At 43.2% G+C, this 22,662-nt stretch overlaps 1 protein-coding gene across 2 annotated transcripts in view; it reads left to right on the forward strand.

Moving 5' to 3' along the window:
* glis3 (GLIS family zinc finger 3) overlaps positions 1-22,662 on the forward strand; it is a 938,847-nt gene that overhangs the window by 736,737 nt on the left and 179,448 nt on the right. For both annotated transcript variants that reach the window (XM_070857596.1, XM_070857680.1), the window contains exon 7: positions 14,814-14,979. In XM_070857596.1, the coding sequence (XP_070713697.1) occupies positions 14,814-14,979 (166 nt within the window). The remainder of the gene's footprint in view (positions 1-14,813; positions 14,980-22,662) is intronic.

The raw sequence follows: 22,662 nt of genomic DNA on the forward strand, positions 1-22,662 counted from the left end.
TTCTGTATTTTCGCAATAAGCTTATGTTACAATCTTAATCCACCTTGTAAAATGGTACATCATTTTGAGTTGTCAGGTAGGCATTGCATTCTGATTAAACTGAGCAATGCATCATCTTAACATTCCTTCATCTTGACATGTTCTAAACAAGGTATCTTGGTGGCTTATCATAAACCCAGTGACATTCCCACCATATCATGTTTTGCCACTTGATTAAAAACTACTGCAAAAGGGTGTAATAAAATAGGACAATTTTTGCTTTTTATGTTGTTCAACTTTAGATAGATTCAGGAAATCAAATTTAAAAATGGCTTCAGCCAATTGTATGACTCAAGGTATCCCATTATTTTCTGGTCGTGATAACAAATCCACTTAACTGACTAGACGTACAGTCTATTCAGTGATTAACATTTGTCCTAAATATGTTTCTTTTTCTGCATCTATACTTTTGTTCAGAAGTTGATTGACTAAAATAAAGTTTTTTGCTGAAGTAGCTCAACTGAAACAACAACAAATATGGATTGACAGACTGCGGCGGAGACAACCTAACCTCTCTCAATGCTGAGGCATTAAGAAAATCTGTTTCAATTGTGAAAGTCCATCAGAGAGAAATATATGCCGGGAATGATAATTCAAATCGTAAGAGCTGTTAAACTCCCAGATAGTTTGTATACTTCTAAGGTGTAGCATGAAGAACTTTCCATGGCTATAAAATATAGCTCTGGTTTCTAAGCTTTAGTTCTGGCCTGAGATCAAATATCTGTTGGTGGAGTGGAAATTCACATTCTCCGGGTATAACATTGCATTGCATGGGGTAGAATGGAATGGTGCGATATTGTAAAATGGGTGAGAGTGAGTTGACAGCCTGTTTTACATCTCTCCCCATTTTTATTTCCATTGACACAATGGAGAAATCGGGAGAGATGTAAAGCGGGCTGCCGACTCACTATCACCCATTTTACGCTATCAAAAAAAGTAAAGATCTACCACATAGGGTATAAAGACCGTTTCACTCAGATTTCCATCATTTATCAAACTGCAGATGAAATATGTTTTTCTACTATGTATTTTAACACCTTGTTTTGAATGCTTATTTCTGGTGTGAAATTTTGCCTGCCAGGAGCAGATATTGAGAAATTGCAGGTGTGAGTTTAATGGAATGTAAATTGGCCGGGTTCTATAACAAACAAGTGATATGTCCTGCCAGATGACTGCACATGCAGGGGAGAGGAACATTTACTGCTATACCTTTGTCCTTAAAATCCATATTTCATTAGCATTTTTATGGTGTTATTACTTGAGATGCTGCTTAGTACCTTAGGAAGACCACGGTTGGAGTACTGAATGCAATGTTGGGCTCCATACTATAGAAACAATGTTAAGGCACTAGAACGGGTACAGTACAGATTGACTAGGATGCTGCCTGGAATGAGAAAATACAAATACAAAAAAAGACTTAAAAAATTGGGGCTGTTTTCATTAAAACAGAAGAGATTAAGTGGTGATTTGATAGAGTTGTTTAAAATTATGAAAAGATGAGACAAAATAACAACAATAGTATGAATTTAGATAGCACCTTTGACATAGTAAAACATCCCAGAATTCTTCACAGGAGAGTTATCAAACAAAATTTAACACCAAGCCACATAAGATATATGGGCAGATGTACAAAAGCTTGATCAAAGAGATAGGTTTTAAGGAACATCTTAAAGGAGAAAAGAAAAGTAGAGAGGTTTAGGGAGGGAATTCCAGAGTTTCGGACCTTGGCAACTGATGGCACGGCCGCCACTGGTGAGCGATTAAAATCAGGGATGTTCAAGAGGCCAGAATTGGAGGAGCGCGGATATCTGAGTGTTGTAGACTAGAGGAGATTACAGGAGAAAACAATTCACCACTACTCTGTTTCCTGTCACTTAACTAATTAAAACAAGGATTAGAATTTTAAAATCAAGGTGATAGATAAAAACAAACTGTTTATAGTGTTTGAGGGTTCTAGAATGGGAGGATATACATATAAGATTAAATGTAATCGATTTAGGACAGAGATCAAGGGAAGCTTTTACACAGAGGGTTACAAAGTTGTGGAATGCACCAGATTTAGTGATTGAAACAGAGACCATGTCAATATGTAAAAGCAGGTTAGATAGGTGGTTAAAGGAAAAAAAGATAAAGAGACACAGGAAAAGGGAGAGCACATGGGAATAGGACTACTGTTCATGAGGAGGATAAACGACGGGAACTGGTTGGGTTTAACGGCCAGTTTCCGTGTTGTTAATTCTATGTAGAAGGTATGGTACATATAAGGGCATAGGTTTCCGTTCTTAGGAGACTTGGTTACTTGTGGAAAGTGATTTTTATGTTTTGTTTTAAACACAAAACAGAAGTATTGAGGATATGCCCAAACTGTAACAAATGGTTAATGGCAGTTTCAGCTTTGACCCATGTCTTTCTTTTTTTAGATGTACTGTCCAAAATTGTACTCTATGACTTGAAACCTTAATGGGATTTTAGTGAGTTATAAGCCCTTATCATCTGCCACATATTTTAATTAATAGAATAGCTTTCTAAATGTGTATGTTTAGCATTCACGGGAGCAATCAGTCAGTCAACAAGTGTTTGTTTTCTTGGTAATGGAGTGCACGAGACGGGTGCTATTGTTTGCCATGAAATTAGCTGAGAGTTTGGTGTCAGGGACAAACCAGCTCTTGTCCTGTCACTCTGACAGGCACCTGATGCAGCCAAAAGGACCTGTCTAGTCATCCTCCTGGTGGATAATAAACGAGGGCTATCAAAGGACTGAAAAGAATTCAGCTTTTGTCTAAAATAACATTATTCCATACATTATTAATGCTGTGATGATGAAGGGATTAAAATGATGAATCCACTTCCTCAAGCCAGCTGGTTTTTCATATGGCAGTCATTGCAAGAATGAGCATCAATATCCTGCTGACTTCTTTTTTAAAAAGGAAAATTAATATATTTTAATAACAAGAGCCTGAATTCTCAAAACTGGGAATTTGGCTATGTTGGGCATTGTAATTGAATTTTTTTTGTTACGGCTAAAAGGGATTTAGTCCAAGACATGAATCTTTGAGACGCAGACACATAATGGCTAAATCCCTTGTCTCTGTTTTTTTATTTTAATATTATTGACTAATGGATCCTTGATATTTGCCTTTGGGTTCTTGAATATCTCTGTGTACTACACTATTTCATAGTAGACCAATCTGTTCTACACATGGACTTTCCAGTCCCTATCAAGCTCTAAGATCAGATACTTTTTTAGTGTAAGTCAGTATAGGTTTCTAGGAAGGCTGACAGTGAGCTTCAAGAAAGCAATTCACTTAATTCAATCAAGCAATTCTTATTGAAATCACAAACCACAAAAGCAAAACAAAAGTAGTTTATGAACATTGCCGGAACACTGCCTTAGATGCACTCCCAGCCATTTATTATTTTTTAAAATACGCTTCAGGTTATTTAACCCTCCGAGCACCACACAGTCTCCAGGAGCCACCAAAAGGTAGACTGTTTGCAGAACCTCAAAAGAGTCTTCGAAGTCAGGGCTATTACTTGCCTGAAAATACAGTCTATTAAGCTATATTTCAGCCTATAAAAACCTAGGCCTAGACATAGAACTTGGCGCAGGCAACAATCCCTGTGCCAGAATCGGTAGGCCCGAGGTACACGGATATTGGGCCTCGGGTCTCATTTACATGAGACCGGCACCTCCAGGATTTCAACTTTGCACCATTGTGCTGCTGGCAGCAGAGAGGGCCTGAGAGGGATGGATATGATCAGGAAAGAGAGAGCAATTGGTAGAGGGCGGAGGTGATCAGAAGGGGACCAAGTGGGGGTCGGCTTAAATGGTCTTCAGGCACTGCAGTGGAGCTGAGAGGAGCATTCCTGCACCGCCCAGCTCCATATTCTGGTAGGTAAATTTTTTTTTAATTACCCTTTTGGTGGCAGCCTCCAGCGGTCCCGTTCAGGACCGCTGGTTAGGCCGCATAGAGATCATGTTTTCCTAAACGCTGCTGACATACCACCGGCTGCATTGAAGGCAGCCAATTTTGTAAAAGGGGCCTCATACAAGCATGAGGCCCCCTATTTACATATGCAAAGAGGCTTTCGTTTGTTTTAAGCATGAGTCATGGACGCTGCTTTTCATGCTTTTACCAATATGGCTATCAGTGCACTGCCAGCATGTAATGAGCATGTGTACCCCGCCCATCATTTTGGATTCTTGGGCACCTGGTTATGTGCCTGAAAAAGAGGCATGGTGGCATTGAATTTCTAAGTCCTAGTTTTCCTAAACTTGCTCCCATGTCCAAATTAGAGATTGTGAGTTCAGAGAAAGAAGGAAAATGGCCAGCTAAAGGTTAAAATTTAAATTTTTGTTGGGTGAGAACTTTTAAAAGATACAAAGGTTTGTTTAGATATTTAAAAATGTAAGATAAAAGTAGGATAGAAAAAGAATACAAATAAAAAGAGGCAGCGAGCAGAATTAATGCTTAAAATGTTTAGTTGATTATAAGTTGTGCGTGTTTGTTTTAGTTGCATTGATTCATTATAATAAAAAAACTACTCCTGCATTTCCATAAAATTAGTGTTTATTTTTACACCACAGTTTGTAAGCTGAAAATGTCCAAAATCATCTAGCACTGGGAATAAGTAATTTCCTTGAGCTCAGAAAAAAACAACATTTGTAAATTCTGGAAATGTGAAATAAAATCAGAAAATCCTGAAAATAGTCAGCAGGTCAGACAGCGTTCATAAAGAAAAAAGACAGGTTAATATTTTGAGTGATTTTCCTGAACTATCGACGGTTTAAGGATTATATATGTCTGAAGCAGCAAAGGCAATGTGAAAAGCAGTAAAAAGCTATCGGAGGAAATTTACACCTAAAACCAGGGCAGTAGGAGAACCAAAATCGCATTAGAAACTGAATCACTGATTTACTACTGGAGTTCCACCCATTCCGATTTTTGGGCAAGCTCGATTTAGGCACCCGGAGCTCTCACCAGAAACATGCAAATTATGGTATCAGGTCCTCGACCTGTTGCTGACTCGTTTCACGAGCATCTCCACAGATGGATCAGAGAATTGGAGAACCATAGGCTATGTCTTGTTGACTGTTGCTTCAATAACTCGCATTCGACTGACCACCTTTGAAATGTGCCCCTCCTCTTTATGGGGCAGCAGGCTCCTTCTAAGAAGCAGCCAGATTTCTTGCCCTCCCAATCGACAAGCTGCCTATAAGGAGCGTGATTAGTGCTGCTAGCATACCTGTTGCATTCAAATGTGGCCTGACCACTAAAATTGTTCAAGCCTCCATCAACCTCATCAGGCGAGCACAGGGTGTGAGCACCACCCGCCAACATACGCCAACATGACAATTGGCCACAGACAAAGGAGTCTTGCTCAATCCGTGAGATAACGCACACCGTCAACAATTTTCACCATTTTTTTTTTTATTACCTCTACAGGCATCTGAGAATGTTTTGAATTCATAGTAAAAAAGACTGAAGTTAGCAGCACAAGCACGAATAAAGGCGCTGATCAGTTACACCTACTTTTCTGCAAATTACTACAACTGTACTAAGGCCCACTTGTATTAGGTGGTAGGTATACTATTTGTCAATCTAGTGCAGGAGCAATGTGGAACCTCTATGTCAATATTCACTCAGTCAGCAGAGGTAACACATAGCTTGTTAACAGTATTTCCTCTTTTACTGCATCAGTAGAACAGGACAAAAACAAACACTGCGTAGGTGGGACTGGCAAAACAGAACCTCTTTGCTGTTTCTGGTTCTCTTGCTTCGCCTGAACCATAATGATCGTGACATTTGCCATTTCACTCAGGGAGCACCTTTTATTACCGATTAGCAACAATTATATTTTTCCTTACTACCCCTGAGATGATATGACAGCTATGTTTTCTAAATCCAAAAATCCATCCTGTCATATCATCTTGGGTACACATATTTTGTCAGTTTGTTTTATTCAAAAAAACACTTTTATTCTAGCATATACCACAAATCAAGCAGTAGACATGTCAGGGATTCACTGAATATATTTATCTAATGAGCACAATGACTCATGAATGTTGAGTCATGATTGGTGCGTTGTTGCTCATTGATTAAGTTTACTCAACAGATCCCCAACAAATGTCATCAGTCGGTCACATGGCAGCTGAAGTTATTCAATATTACATGATTTATACTACAGTGTGCGGTGTTATGTTACTGTCTATTTTTCGTCGACCAGAATATAGAGTATTGTAAACATATTTTCCTCTAATCTTCTTATTAATAAAATGCTTAGTGATTAAAAATAATGGTTGACAGCTATCTGATTACATGCTATGAAAAACTCTGCTAAAACCTAGAATTAAAGGGTCACCACTTCCATAAAAAAGTGCGATGCAAACCTTTTCTTTTATGTTTCCAAGCGCATAACATGATAACAGATAAATAACATCAAATGATTGCGTCATTCAAATGTGATGTTGTTACGATAGCACATGGTTCTTTCGTTCTATTCCCTGCCCAAATGAAATAGGGGTTTGTCAAGCAAATTTACATGAAGTCATTTACCCTTTAATAGACAGATGCAGCTCTTCTGATACTGCACTGAATTATTATTAGGAAATTTCAAATGCAGACATAATTCTAGCGCTTGTTGGAAAGGATCCTGTTATTGCCTGTAACATTTATTAAAGTGCAGCGTTCCTATACATCATTATCATGGACATTCGGGTTGTTTATACCACATGATTTTCTGCTTCACATCTTCGAGCCCACATTTTATTCCTTGCCAGCAACAATTCTGTTAGAAAGCAGCCAGTACCTTCAGTAAAATGTTATTGTCTGTTAAGTTTTTAAATGATCATTATGCCATCAGAGCAGGGTTGGCTCATAACTACGGTTTATTATGATTTTAAAAGAAAAATTCAAGCAAGGGAAGGCATGATTACAATGTAAACATAATTAAGTCAACTCAGTGCTGATTATTCTTGTGTCTGTTTAAAGTAGAATTCATTAATATTCTGTTACATATCTTTGCCACAGTAATTAGTAAAACATACAAACAGTTATTAAGTATGCACTGGAGGCACTCCAAATAAATGTACACAATAAAAATTATTTTTGTTAGAGGGGGTAGCATGTTCATGGGAGAAACATTCAAGGCTTTTTTTTATTTGTTGCAAATCTACACTGTAAGAGAAGAGATAACCATCCGTGGCTAACTAAGGAAATAAGGGATGGTATCAAATTGAAAACAAGGGCATACAATGTGGCCAAGACTAGTGGGAGGCCAGAGGATTGGGAAACTTTAAAAAGCCAGCAAACAACAACTAAAAAAATGATAGAGAAGGAAGATAGATTATGAAAGTAAACTAGCACAAAATATAAAAACAGATAGTAAGAGGTATATATATACAGGTACATAAAAAGGAAAAGAGTGGCGATAGTAAATGTTGGTCCCCTAGAGGAAGAGACCAGGGAATTAATAATGGAGAACAGGGAAATTAACAAATATTTTGTATCGGTTTTCAAGGTAGAAGACACTAAAAACATCCCAATAGTGGATAATCAAGGGGCTATAGGGAGGGAAGAACTTAATACAATCACTATCACTAATAAAATAGTACTCGGTAAAATAATGGGACTAAAGGCGGACAAGTCCCCTGGATCTGATGGCTTACATCCTAGAATCTTAAAAGAAGTGGCTGCAGAGATAGTGGATGCATTGGTTATAATCAACCAAAATTCCCTGGATTCTGGGGCGGTCCCAGCGGATTGGACAACCACAAATGTAACGCCCCTATTTAAAAAAGGAGGCAGGCACAAAGCAGGAAACTATAGACCGGTTAGCCTAACATCTGTCGTTGGGAAAATGCTGAAGTCCATTATTAAGGAAGCAGTAGCAGAACATTTGGAAAAAGTGTAATTCAATCAAGCAGAGTCAGCATGGTTTTATGAAAGGGAAATCATGTTTGACAAATTTGCTGGAGTTCTTTGAGGATGTAACGAACAGGGTGGATAAGGAGGAACCAGTGGACGTGGTGTATTTGGACTTCCAGAAGGCATTCGATAAGGTGCCACATAAAAGGTTACTGCACAAGATAAAAGTTCACAGGGTTTGAGGGTAATATATTTGCATGGATAGAGGATTGGCTAACTAACAGAAAACAGAGTCGGGATAAATGGGTCATTTTCCGGTTGGCAAACAGTGACTAATGGGGTGCCACAGGGATCGGTGCTGGGTCCTCAACTATTTACAATCTATATTAATGACTTGGATGAAGGGACCGCGTGTAATGTAGCCAAGTTTATGATGACACAAAGATGGGTGGGAAAGCAAATTGTGAGGAGGATATAAAAAAAATCTGCAAAGGGATATAGACAGGCTAAGTGAGTGGGCAAAAATTTGGCAGATGGAGTACAATGTGGGAAAATGTGAGGTTATCCACTTTGGCAGAAAAAATAGAAAAGCAAATTATAATTTAAATGGAGAAAAATTGCAAGCTGCTGCAGTACAGAGGGACCTGGGGGTCCTTGTGCATGAAACACAAAACGTTAATATGCAGGTACAGCAAGTAATCAGGAAGGCAAATGGAATGTTGGCCTTTATTGCAAGGGGGATGGAGTATAAAAGCAGAGAAGTCCTGCTACAACTGCACAGGGTATTAGTGAGGCTACACCTAAAGTACTGCGTACAGTTTTGGTCTCCGTATTTAAGGAAGGATATACTTTCATTGGAGGTTGTTCAGAGAAGGTTCACTAGATTGATTCCGGAGATGAGGGGGTTGACTTACAAAGATAGGTTGAGTAGGTTGGGCCTATACTCATTGGAGTTCAGAAGAATGAGAGGTGATCTTATCGAAACATAGAAGATAATGAGAGGGTTCAACAAGGTAGATGCAGAGAGGATATTTCCACTCATAGGGGAAACTAAAACTAGTTGGCATAGAGCTAGAATCTCCACTTCTTTTGCCTGCTTAATGCCCACTTAATGCCCATTTAACCGCTGAAATGACGTATAACGCCCAGATATCACCCATTTTGGCACAAAATGGAAACTGACGGGCTTTTTAGGAGACTTATCGCCGAGCATTATTTTTCCACATATGCTTAACGGCGAGAAAAAATATTACTGCCCGCCCACTTTTTTTGGATAGAATCAGCAGAATGGGTGATTTCAACGCCCATAATATCGGCCAGCGTTACTTTCCTCACGGACTTTACGCCGAGATTCAATAATAACGCCCGGTGACTGTTTTTTGTCGTAAAGAGCATATTTACCCAAACTAGCGGCCATGGAGATTACCCACCGTCAATTTCACCACCTCGCACAAATATCGCCCAGAATATCGCCCGCTCAAAAAACCACCCACAAAAAGTGGAACTAACTGGGATGGATGTCAGCAGTGTGGCTAGCATTTGTTAAATCCCACTCTTACGTGAGGAGCTGATATCGGAAAGATTTGCCTGAAAGAGCGCTGATGTGAGTGACAACACTGACACACTGCTGTGTGTGTGTGCAGCTCAGACACCAATGGTGCCCATCACCTTGGTGCCAGTTAAAGTTTCTGTTGATTGATGTAAAGTTGTATTTAACCCTTTCACGGTAAGGAATCACCAGTGTGTAACGATCCAGCTATCTGAGACAATGCGCAACAAGGTTATGTTCAATAACAAAAGTTTAATACCAACATTGGTCTGAAATCATAAGTGACACAGCCAATAACCCCGCCCACATCCTGCTTTTTCCAGCATTGACATAAATCACATGGTCAATATGTCCAGCAACATAGAATACAAAGGCAAAGCAGGAGCATGGTCCCCAGCCCCCAACAAATTGCATACACCCAGATGGAGATATAACACAGCCGTCACCTGTGCACATGCACCTCACTTTCCTTTCCCCCTCTCTTTCTTCTCCCCACCTCTATCCCTTCCCCTCCTCGCTCCACGGCGCCTGACCGAGGAGCTCCTCAGGCAATGTCTTATTGGGGGGGATGAAGGCAGATGCGGTGGGTGCACGAGTACGGGAGTGGGGAGGTGCCAAGGGGGCAACATTCTCTGATGCAGAAGCAGGATCTTGGTCCTTGCTCTCATCTGTCATTCGCAGTGGTGGTGCGGAACTTAGGGGTGGAGTGCCGTGCTCAGGGACCACTGGGAGCTCTCTGCCATCACTGTTCCTGGCTACCAGCTCCAGGGCCTCCTCCATCCCTTCCATGTTATATCTTATTTGTTGGACAAAAACTCGGTGCCAACTATGTTCTTGGTGCTAAGGAAGCTTTTTGCTAATAGTGAATCTCCGTCATGCCTCCCACAATAGCCAGACAAGCACACACCACAGCCACACACGCTTTCAGTGCCTCTGAGCTCTCTGTCTCCTGTTCTGCGCTTGCCATGATGACTCTTGACCTCCTGAATTGCGGGAATCGAGCATTGCCATGCCGTTGCAAAGGACGGCCACACTATATGGCAGAAGGCCTAAAAGATTTAACGGTACCGCCCATTTAATATTGTCATGGTAACGCCGATTTTCAAAAATGTAAACTAGGCGTTTTGAGAATGGGCGAGAAGCCGGCGATCTGAAAACCCTTTTTTCCTGCCCACACTGGAAATAACGCCCATTTTTGGGCAATAAGCTCAAAAATGGAGGTTCTGGCCCATTGTCTCAGAATAAAGGGCTAACCATTTAAAACTGAGATGAGGAGGCATTTCTTCTCTCAGAGGGTTGTAAATCTATGGAATTCTCTGCACCAGAGAGCTGTGGAGGCTGGGTCATTGAATATATTTAAGCGACAGATTTTTGAGTGATAAGGGAATAAAGGGTTATGGGGAGTGGTCCATGATCTGATCAGTCAGGATCTTATTAACTGGCAAAGCAGGCTCGAGGGGCCAGGTGGCCTACTCCTGCTCCTATTTCTTATGTTCTTATGATACATCTCACATTCTTTCTTTCTTTTTGGTTAGCTAGTTGTTTGACATGTGGAAACCGATCACTGTGTTTCCAAATCAAACTGAGAAAGCCACAATTTCTGTGTGCTCCATAGAAAATGTGCACTCTCTCCTCTCTGTAGGGCCATATACAACCTAACTAAATCCAGAGAGATTACGCAAGGTTAAGCAAGAGCCAAGGCTTAGGAATCATCTAATGTTTCAGGTGTACTGCTGGGGTTTAACCCGCTGAAAAGGTGCAACTTACCAGCAGAGAGCACTGGTAAATTTCTTGCTGTTTGTTCAGTATGCACCGCCCTATCCTTTACTGACTTGCAAGGCTACCTGGAGCCAAGTGAGGAGAATCCCAGCTCCCAGGTGCTGGTCTACCCCTCCAGGGCCCATTAATAAGCCAACTGGCTAGTCAATCATCTGGTGCCTTGAATCTGCTTGACTTAGATATTGGATTGCCACTACTGCCATGGAGGATTGACTTGGTTCCAATCGTCCATCCCAGGCATGTCATCTTTGAACCATCTTGACCCTGAAGAGGGGTCCACTTGACTCTCTCCCACCTTCTCCAATGAAGATAATTACTAGTTGGTCATTCGACAACTGGAAATCCAGATTTCAGCCCTTGCTAGACGACAGCAGGTAAGACGGGATAAAGCAGTAAAAACTGGCATCGTCCACTGATGCGGTTTGTGTCAAAGCTCCTGCCAGCTGATTGTGAAAGCTCATTGATGGCGACTGTGGAATTGTAGATAACTCAGACCCTCAAAGCAGAAGGAGGATGTGTCGTGCTGAATGGCACGAGAGCAGAATCGATGGTATCAAATACAGTAGAAACTGTAGAAATTGTCCCTCTTTGATCAAAAATGATCCATTATCAAAGATGGCTTACTGATGCACTGGCACATAACCAGAGTGGAGATGCATAGTTTTAATTATGAGCACTTTGCTAAGCGCCTGTTCTGATTCATAGCCAAAACAAATAAGAAGGAACAGCCTCATTGGGTCATTGAGTTGTTGAGGTCTACAAGTAGATCATCGAACCTCTTAGCAGCAGCAGATGCAGAGCCCCCATTGAGACCTGAATAGAGAGAAATAGGAGGAAATAGAATTCATGTTCTCATTGTGTTTTTAAAAGGCCACTGGCTGCTTTATTTAAAAATACACTACAAGGACTGTTCTGTTTTGGGACTTTTGACCATTTTGCAGTGGAAAGGACTTGGGGATGAGTTATATTGGAAGTTACTGTTTCCGAGCTTACGGCTCGCATCCCATCGAGGCAACTCTGCTCATACAGCAGTGCCTGGTCTCCAGTCGTCTTGGACCCCTTTGCCACTGGACCAAGACCTTTCTCTGCTAAGCCTGAGTGGTAGCCGGTGTGCAATGGCCACCCCACACACAGACAAAGAACTCGCACACAAACATCTTCCACCCTTCAAAATGAAGTTCGGGACCTGGAACATCAGGGCCCTCATGGACAACTCAGTCACCTGAGAACTCACTTTTGGAGTGGAAGAAGACTTCCTCAATTTCGAGGGACTGCCTATGATGACTCCATGGAACCTCATATACAAAATTGAAATAGCTGACTTACCAAAGATGTGTGTAATCAAATGGATTTTTATGGCCATGATTGAATATTGAAGTAATCACAAATGATGCTGATATGGTCAACAATGAATTCTGAAAATATGCATGGTAAGCAATTCCCCTAAAAAACTGAGTAAAAAAACAAAGAAGTATTTAAAAATAATATATACTTTGCTGGCATTGTTTATAAGTTGGCCTTAATGCAAAGCTATTTTACCTTAATATCTAAACTGTATTGTAGAAATAATAATCCTATATTAAAATTGAGTAAAGGAGAAAAGAGTCTACAACCAGATCCTATAATCTCATGTTCTAATTAATACCACAAGTACCAGCTCCAGATTAATCTCGAAATCTCCCAGTCACACAAGCAATGAAAATTACTGATATGTTCTCCTGCCGTGCCCAATCAATTGTTCCACCTGTCAATCACTTTAAGTGTCTCAAGACAAACTTAAAAGCAATCCACTAGCAAAAAAAGAGTGACTTTTACTAATCTAAAGGATTCAGACAATGAACATAAACCCTCGAGGCAGCGCTTAATGTAAATGTATTGCAGCATGTGTGCCGTTATTGTGCTGCATACCATAGGCTGTTACAAGTGTATTTTGTTACCTATAAATAATTTTACCTCTCACTGTCAGAGATGGACTCACATTCATCACTCTTATATAAATAACTATTATTAAATGTAAGCATAATTTTACAGGATATGTATTTTTGATTCCATTGCTTTACAACAAGAGTATGAGGCGCCATGGAGTAAAATCTGAAAATAAACTATTTTCAGGGACTACACCACATGATTTATTTTACATTATGCCAGTGACCTTGTGTCATAGCAGTGACAATTAGTGTAGGTTTTTAGTTATGGCATCATAATAAATAGTCATTATTAATGGTCTTAAAATATAATATCCTTCTGTATCTTTTTTTTGAAGAGTGACTACATCATACTCTAGATACAAGCATAGTTATTACTTCAGAAGACAGCAGACATGAGCTTTCAAAAAGAGAATGGCCCCTAAATTAGTTAGCGCCTGAAACCGGGTGTGAATCCGGCAATGTGTAGAAATGGCTAGTTGTTATGGACAAGCCCAAGTACCGTCCTCTATTTAGGCCTCACCATAATAATTCAGGTGAGCTACGGATGCCAATCAGGCACCCCAATGCAGTTCACCTGTCTGGGCTTTACCAATTTTGGCCTGCGCCAAGGTCCACAGGCTAGTCTGGGGATGGAGATGATCAGTTAGTCACCGTTAGTTATCCTGCTCATGACGAAGAAGTACTAGTTCAAGCTAGCACAGTGCAAGGTCCAATTAGGGGATACAAGGCTCTGGGGCAGTTCCACAATTCAACCTGTGGCAGATCGTGGAATGACTGACCAAAAGTTCAGGATTTCCAAGTTTATCTGTGCATGCGTTAAATCCTGACGTTGGGGTCAGTTTCAGAGGAGTCATGACAGTGAACGCTGACAGTTTCACCATCATTACCACTGCAAAACGTGGGCCATTATAATCTGCATACATTTACACAGTAATCTACATACATATTCTAATCTAAGTACAATTATACTGCAATCTACACACATTGTAATCTATGTAGTTTATATGTTGATCTGCACACATAGTGGATTCCACATACACTTACGCATTCTAATCAACATACATTTTTACTGGAACATACACATTCTAATCTATATAGATTTGTATTGTAATCTGTGCACATTGTAATATACTTAGGTTTATACTGTAATGTACACAGATTCTGTAATGTACTACATATACTGTATTTACACTATATTTATACCTAATTGCGCTACTTCAAAAGGGTGTTGCATTTTGTGAATCTTATAAATTTTTCCTCACAAAAGAGGGCAAGTCTGTTTTGAATCCTAAAAGTATGGATAATTCACAGACACCTAACATTTTCAGAGAGTGCAATTCAGAAGGAACTCGCAACTTTCTTAAGATACTTCTAATGGAGATAATTGAAAATCTTTCAACTGACAAGCAGAAACCAAAGGAGTTAGCCATGCTGACAATTTTATTTTCAAATTCAAGATTTTTCTAAAGGAACATTTAGTAAATAATCTTTTCAATTGTTGAAAGTTGAACCTGATCATCTTTCATATCAAGACAACATTTGTTATTCCCAGGAGGGAGAGGCATTATTCTATTTAACAGTGACTGTATTGTGACTGAGAGCAATTCTGTCTATATTAAGTAATGCTATATTTTTCATGTATCTCTTCAGGAATGTTTTCCAGCACACATTCAAGCCGATGTGGAACAGCAACAGGCATCATGCCTTCTTCCCATCCTCCGAATCATTTGTCCCCTGTGCACAATATGCAAGGAAGCCCCCACAACCCACAGACACAGTTACCCCCACTCCCTGTGGTCGAAGAGGGCAATGAGAGGTAGGTGAATGTTAATCAGATTAGAATATGTTTTAGTGTCATTTTTATTTTCATCAATACTTGATTTACATCTGATTTACATATATTGCTATATACATGTTGCTATAAAGTTTTTGTACTTTATTAAATGAGAATGGGATACTAGATAGCTTGGCCATTTGAGCACTGGTCCTGAGATCAAATACTGACCGATGTAACTATTTGTACGACACTTTTTTTGACAGACAGGTGTCTGTCCAGCCCTGCAACCCCATGCCCATACTGCACTTTTTTGACAGACAGGCAACAATCCCCCCCGCTGACCCCACCCGAATCATTACATCCACGTGGTGCCAAGAAGCAGGACCTGAGGCTCCGACTCACTTCCCTCCCCGGCAGCCTGGGGCCCAGAGCAGCCATTGGCAAGCAGAGAAGCGGTGGAGGGCCGAGAGTGACAGCGGAGGGGTGGCGGGGGGGGGGGGGGGGAGAGTGAGAGAGGCTGGGAGGGGGTAGAGAGTGAGAGAGGCTTGGGGGGAGAGAGAGAGAGAGGCTGGGCGGGAAAGAGAGAGGCTGGGGGCAGAGAGAGAGAGGCTAGGGGGGAGAGAGAGAGAGAGAGAGAAGCTGGGGGAGAAAGAGAGAGAGGCTAGGGGAGAGAGAGAGAGAGACTGGGGGAGAGAAAGAGAGAGAGGCTGGGGGAGAAAGAGAAAGACTGGGGGAAAGAGACTGGTGGAGGGGGGGGGGATCGGAGGGGAGAGAGGGAACTCAGGGAAGACGGATCATGTTCTGACAACCCCCTACAAGGGACATCATTGGAATGGATGATATCCAGAATTCATGAAACTGTCACTATTCACTTCATACCCAATAAACCTGTTAACAATCCATACACAATGCCTGCCCCATCTCTGGTGGGGTGGAGGGTGGGGGGAAAGATGCACTTGCGCTGGGCTAAGGCTCTTCGGCTGGGGGAGGCACGTTGGCTGGTTCTTGCTGTCTTCTGCGGAGCCCTGTCTCCTTTTGCTTCAGGAAGTCAAAGTGGATCGAGCTACACTTTGCAAAGTAAGTGAGACCTGGGAATGGGCGGTTCCAGTTACAAATTCCAGTGAAACTTCAGGGTGTGGCTTATCCTCCAAGGGGACCAATCATAGACAAAGGATGGAGCATGGTGGCCATTTTGGCAGTACAGATAAGCATGTCCAATACTGAAAGGGTCCACTGAGTATATCATCCTTCTAAGGTGGATAAAATTAATACAATGTCTTAGGATATTGAGATAAAATCAGGAGTGCTTGCCATGCTATTTATAATATTTGTCCTTATACAATCCTAGATAGTAAGTAATGGAAATGGAGACCCTTTTTCTTTATCAGAAATAAAATGAAGTCAGTTGATTAAATATTACAGCTGAGTGCATTTCCAACAGACATCAAATAACTTACTTCACAGTGATCCAAAACATTAAGCATTATTGTCCCTCCTAAAAAAAAAAGGTCACAAACTTAATTCTAATACTCAAACTTAAAAAGAATTGGGTTAATAAAGAAAATGCTGCTATGTATTTCTTTTTAATGTATTCATTCATGTGATGTGGGCCTCTCTGCCAAGGCCGGCATTTATTGCCCATCTCTAATTGCCCTTGAGAAGGTGATGGTGAGCTGCCTTTTTGAACTGCTGCAATCCGTGTGGTGAAGGTACTCCCACAGTGCTATTTGGACGGGAATTCCTGGATTGTGACCCAGCAAAGATGAAGGAATTGAAATATATTTTCAAGTCAGGATGGTGTGTGACTTGGAGGAGAACTTGGAGGTGGTGGTGGCCCATGCTCCTGCTGCCATTGTCCTTCTAGGTGGTAGAGGTCCCGGGTTTGGGAGATGCTGTCGAAGAAGCTTTGGTGAGTTGCTGCAGTGCACCTTGTAGATAGTACACACTGTAGCCATGGTACGCTGGTGGTGGAGGGAGTGACTGTTTAAGATGGTGGATGGAGTGCCAATCAAACGGGCTACTTTGTCCTGGATGGTGTCGAGCTTCTTCAGTGTTGGAGCTACACCCATCCAGGCAAGTGGAATGTATTCCATTATACTCTTGACTTGTGCCTTGTAGATGATGGAAAGGTTATGGGGAGTCAGGAGGTGAGTCACTCATCACAGAATACCCAGCCTCTAACCTGCTCTTGTAGCCACAGTACTTATGTAGATGATCCAGTTAAATTTCTGGTCAATGGTGACTCCCAGGATGTTGATGGTGGGGGATTAACAATGATAATGCCATTGAATGTCAAGGGGAGGTTGTTTGACTCTCTTTTGTTGGAGATGTCCATTGCCTGGCAATTGTGTGGCACGAATGTTACTTGCCACTTATCAGCCCAAGCCTGAATATCGTCCAGGTCTTGCTGCATGCGGGCATGGACTGCTCCATTATCTGAGGAATTGCGAATGAAACTGAACACTGTGCAATCACCAATGAACATCTCCACTTCTGACCTTATGATGGAGGGAAGGTCATTGATGAAGCAGCTGAAAATGGTTGGGGCAAGGAAACTGCCCTCAGGAACTCCTGCAGCGATGTCCTGGAACTGTGATGATTGGCTTTCAACCACCACAACCATCTTTCTTCATAGAAACACAGAAATTTACAGCACAGAAGGAGGCCATTTCAGCCCATTGTGTCCGTGCCAGCCGACAAGGAGCCGCACGGCCCTCGGTCAGCAGCCCTGAAGGTTACATATAAACCTATGAACAATGAACAATGGCGGAAAGGTAAAGAGCATCCAGCCCAACAAGTCCACCCCACACAACTATGATACCCCTTGCATCGCAACATTCTACACTCCACCCCAACCGAAGCCAAGTGATCTCCTGGGAAAGGCAAAAAACACAGATAAAAACACAGGCCAATTGGGGGAAAAAATCCGGGAAAATTCCTCTCCGACCCATCCAGACGATCAAAACTAGTCCAGGAGATCACTCTGGCTGAATTCGATTCCCTAAAGTATTTACCATTGTATCTGCGCGAGCCAACAAGAGGTTATCCAGTCTAATCCCACTTACCAGCTCTTGGTCCGTAACCCTGCAGGTTACAGCACTTTAAGTGCCCATCCAAGCACCTTTTAAATGTGATGAAGGTTTCTGCCTCTACCACCCTTCCAGGCAGTGAGTTCCAGACCCCCACAACCCTCTGCGTGAAGAAGTTTACCCTCAAATCACCTCTAAAGCTTCCACCAATCACCTTAAAACTATGCCACCTCGTAATTGACCCCTCCACCAAGGGAAAAAGGCCCTTGCTATCCACTATATCCAGACTCCATGAAATGTTATACACCTCAATGAGGTCTCCTCTCAGCCTCCTCTGTTCCAAGGAGAACAAAACCAGCCTATCCAATCTGTCCTTACAGCTAAGATTCTCCATTCAAGTTAGCATCCTAGTAAATCTCCTCTGCAACCTCTCCAGTGTAATCATGTCCTTCCTATAAAACGACGACCAGAACTGCACGCAGTATTCCAGCTGTGGCCGAACCAAAGTCTATACAATTTAAGCATAAACTCCCTGCTCTTGTATTCTATGCCTTGGCCAATAACGGCAAGCATTCCGTATGCCTTCTTAACCATCTTATCCACCTGGCCTGCTACTTTCAGGGATCTGTGGACAAGCACTCCAAGGTCCCTTTGTTCATCTACACTATTAAGTGGCCTGCCGTTTTGTCATGTATCTCACATTACTGTATAAAACTGTATCTTACCATGCTATACATGACTGTAACTGGATATGACCTGTAACAATAAGCATACCTTACCACCAGGGGTGCACTTGCAAGAGACGCTCCATACCTGTCCCACTGTGGTATATAAAGGGAGGTCTCAGGCAAGTGCAGCACTGGAGAGCTGGAATTAAAGGTGCAGGTCCTGAGTGACCTTGACTTCAGCATGTGTCTCGTGTAAGTCAGTACATTACAGTCAGGATTTAACAGTGGCGACGAGTTACGGGATCACAGAATCCACAGAATGGCTACCAACAGCTCAGATGAGAAATACAATGCTGGAGACAATTGGGATGACTTTACAGAAAGGCTCCAGCAAAGCTTTGTGACCAAAGACTGGTTGGGCGACGATAAGGCAGACAAGAGAAGAGCCCATCTCTTGACCAGCTGTGGCTCGAAAACATACGCTTTAATGAAAGACCAGCTGGCATCCGAGATACCAGCAAGCAAGTCATTTGAGGAGTTGAGCACACTGGTGAGAGACCACCTGAAGCCAGCGAGCAGCCGACACATGGCCAGACACAGTTTCTACAACTACAGACGCTGCGTGGGCCAAAGCATACCCGACTTCATGGCGGAACTTCAGAGGCTGGCTAGTTCATGTGAGTTCCCCGATGAACTAAGAAGAGAAGTACTGAGAGACTTTTTATTGAAGGAATAGGCCACGCAGGCATATTCCAAAAGCTTATAGAGACTAAGAACTTGACTCTAGAGGCAGCAGCTCTGGTCACACAGACGTTCTTGGCAGGCGAAGAAGAAATGAGGCTGATCTATACTTTGGGTACGACAACCAACGAGGCATCGGAACAAGGGGTTCACATTGTGAAACAAACCGCTACCCCCACACACAGGCAAAGGCAGGAGAGCAGGCCTTCAACAGCAGACAATGGCGCCAGAAGCCATCAAAATCAAGGGCCACATGAACGGCCGATCACACCTCATCAACCCACAATGCGAGCAATCAACAACAGATTGAGAGAAGCTCAAGGGAGATCAGCCAGATGCAGCTCATCCTTCGGAAACAATGGAAATGGTCTGTGTTGGAGATGTGGAGGAAGGCACTCAACCAGGGTGTGTCGATTTCAGCATGCCATTTGCAGAAACTGCAACTACACAGAGCATCTGGCTCGCATGTGCAGAAAAACAGCAGCTCGGCTGGGATATGAATCGGAAGGGTCGGAAAGCGGTCCAGAAGACGGTTGGAACAGTGCACGGGACGCCGAGGTACAGCTGGTTAACACGATCAATGTCCACTGTTCTTACACCAAGACGCCTCCAATTATGATGAGGGTACTACTCAACGGGATATCCGTCAACATGGAACTGGACACGGGGGCCAGTCAATCCCTCATGAGCGTTCAACAATTTGAACAGCTGTGGCCGCACAAAAGCAACAGACCAAAACTCACAAAGATCGACACCAAACTAAGGGCCTATACTAAAGAAATCGTCCCAGTCCTTGGCAGCGCCATGCTCTCAGTCACACACAAAGGGATGGTGCACCGACTTTCCCTGTGGATTGTCCCCGGGGATCTCCCAGTCCTGTTGGGGAGAAGCTGGCTAGCAGAACTTAATTGGAAATGGGATGATGTTCACGCCATGTCGTCAGAGGAACGGACCTCCTGCTCAAAAGTTCTACGTCGTTTTGAACATCTCTTTCAGCCAGGTGTGGGCACCTTCAAAGAGGCAAAAGTTAGAATCTGCATCACACAGAATGCCAGACCGGTCCATCACAAGGCTAGAGCTGTGCCTTATGTGATGAGGGAAAAGATTGAAAACGAACTGGACCGGTTTCTGCGGGAAGGCATAATTTCTCCTGTGGAATTCAGCGACTGGGCAAGCCCCATCGTCCCCGTCATGAAGCCTGATGGATCCGTGCGAATCTGTGGGGATTACAAGTCTACCATAAACAGAGTCACCCTACAGGACCAATACCCGCTGCCCAGAGCGAAGGACCTATTTGGCACGTTGGCTGGAGGAAAACTTTTCTCGAAATATGATCTCACATCTGCGTATATGATGCAAGAACTGACCGAAGAGTCTAAGCTACTCACCACCATCAACATACATCGAGGCCTTTTTGTCTACAATCGATGCCCATTCGGCATCAGGTCGGCAGCTGCTATATTCCAGCGCAACATGGAAAGTCTGCTCAAGTCCATCCCGGGGACGGTTGTGTTTCAAGATGACCTATTCATCACGGACAGGGACACCGACTCTCATCTCCACAATCTTGAGGAAGTACTAAGTCGATTGGATCGGGTAGGCCTAAGAGTTAAGAAATCCAAGTGTTTGTTTCTCGCGCCTGAGGTTGAATTTTTGGGCAGAAGGATTGCCGCTGATGGAATCCGCCCAACCGAATCCAAAACTGAAGCGATTCGCCTGGTACCCAGGCCCCGGAATGTCTCGGAACTGCGTGCCGTTCTCGGGCTACTCAATTACTTTGGGAACTTTATGCAGAAGTTGAGCACGCTGCTGGAGCCTCTCCACCTGCTACTCAGAAAGGGGTGCGATTGGTTTTGGGGGGACGCCCAAGAACGCGCTTTCAATAAGGCACGCAACCTTCTATGTTCCAAGAGTGTTTTAGCCTTTTTTGACCCAGGTAAAAAGTTAGTCCTTATGTGTGATGCTTCAGCGTACGGGTCGGGTACATTTTGCAGCACGTCAATGATGCGGGTAAATTGCAGCCCGTTGTTTATGCCTCCAGGTCACTTTCGCGGGCGGAGCGCGGATACGGTATGGTTGAGAAGGAGGCGCTCGCGTGCGTGTACGGTGTCAAAAAGATGCATCAATACCTTTTCAGGGCCAAGTTGGCATTAGAAACTGACCACAAACCCCTCACGTCCCTACTATCCGAGTGCAAGGCAATCAACGGCAACGCCTCAGCGCGCATTCAGCGGTGGGCACTCATGCTGGAGGCTTACGACTACACGATAAGGTACAGACCAGGCACAGACAACTGTGCCGACGCGCTTAGCAGGCTACCCCTGGCGACCACAGAAGGGTCCGACGAACAGGACTGTGAGACGGTCATGGCAATCAATGCCTTTGAATCCACAGGGTCGCCCATGACGGCTCGCCAAATCAGAGCCTGGACGACGAGCGACCCCACGTTATCTCTAGTTAAAAGATGCGTTTTAACCGGTGACTGGGCAGAGGCACGCGATGCCTGCCCCGAGGAGGTCAAACCCTTCCATTGGCGCATGCATGAACTCTCACTACAGGCAGATTGCCTGATGTGGGGCAGCCGAGTAGTTATGCCCTTACAAGGCAGGGAGGCATTTGTCCGGGAGCTCCATTACGAGCACCCAGGGATCGTCCTTATGAAGGCCATAGCCAGATGCGGACTTGGAGCTCTGCGTCCGTCGGTGCACCATTTGTGCCCAACTCAGTAATGCCCCCAGGGAGATCCCCCTCAGCCCCTGGCCCTGGCCCACCAAACTGTGGTCGCAGGTGCACGTAGACTATGCAGGCCCATTCATGGGCAAAATGTTCCTCGTAGCCGTTGATGCATTTTCAAAATGGATCGAGTGCACCATTTTAAACTCGAGCACCACCTCCACCATTATGGAGAGCCTTAGAACCATGTTTGCAACGCACGGCATTCCTGACATATTGGCCAGTGGTAATGGTCCATGCTTCACCAGCGCAGAATTTCACGATTTTATAGTTGACCACGGTATAAATCATGTTAAGACGGCACCTTTCAAGCCGGCCTCCAATGGCCAGGCAGAGCGAGCAGTGCAGATCATTAAACAAACCCTGCTCAGAATCCAAGGTCCCATGCTGCAGAGCCGCCTGTCGCGACTGCTGCTGGCATACAGATCTCGTCCGCATTCGTTGACCGCGCAACTATTGATGAAACGAAGATTAAAGACCAGGCTCTTGTTAATCCTCCCAGACATGCATGAAATTGTTGAGGCTGAGCGTCAAAAGCTAACTGAGTACCA

Source organism: Pristiophorus japonicus, chromosome 1, assembly GCF_044704955.1.
Source record: "Pristiophorus japonicus isolate sPriJap1 chromosome 1, sPriJap1.hap1, whole genome shotgun sequence".
NCBI classification, from domain to species: Eukaryota; Metazoa; Chordata; class Chondrichthyes; family Pristiophoridae; genus Pristiophorus; species Pristiophorus japonicus.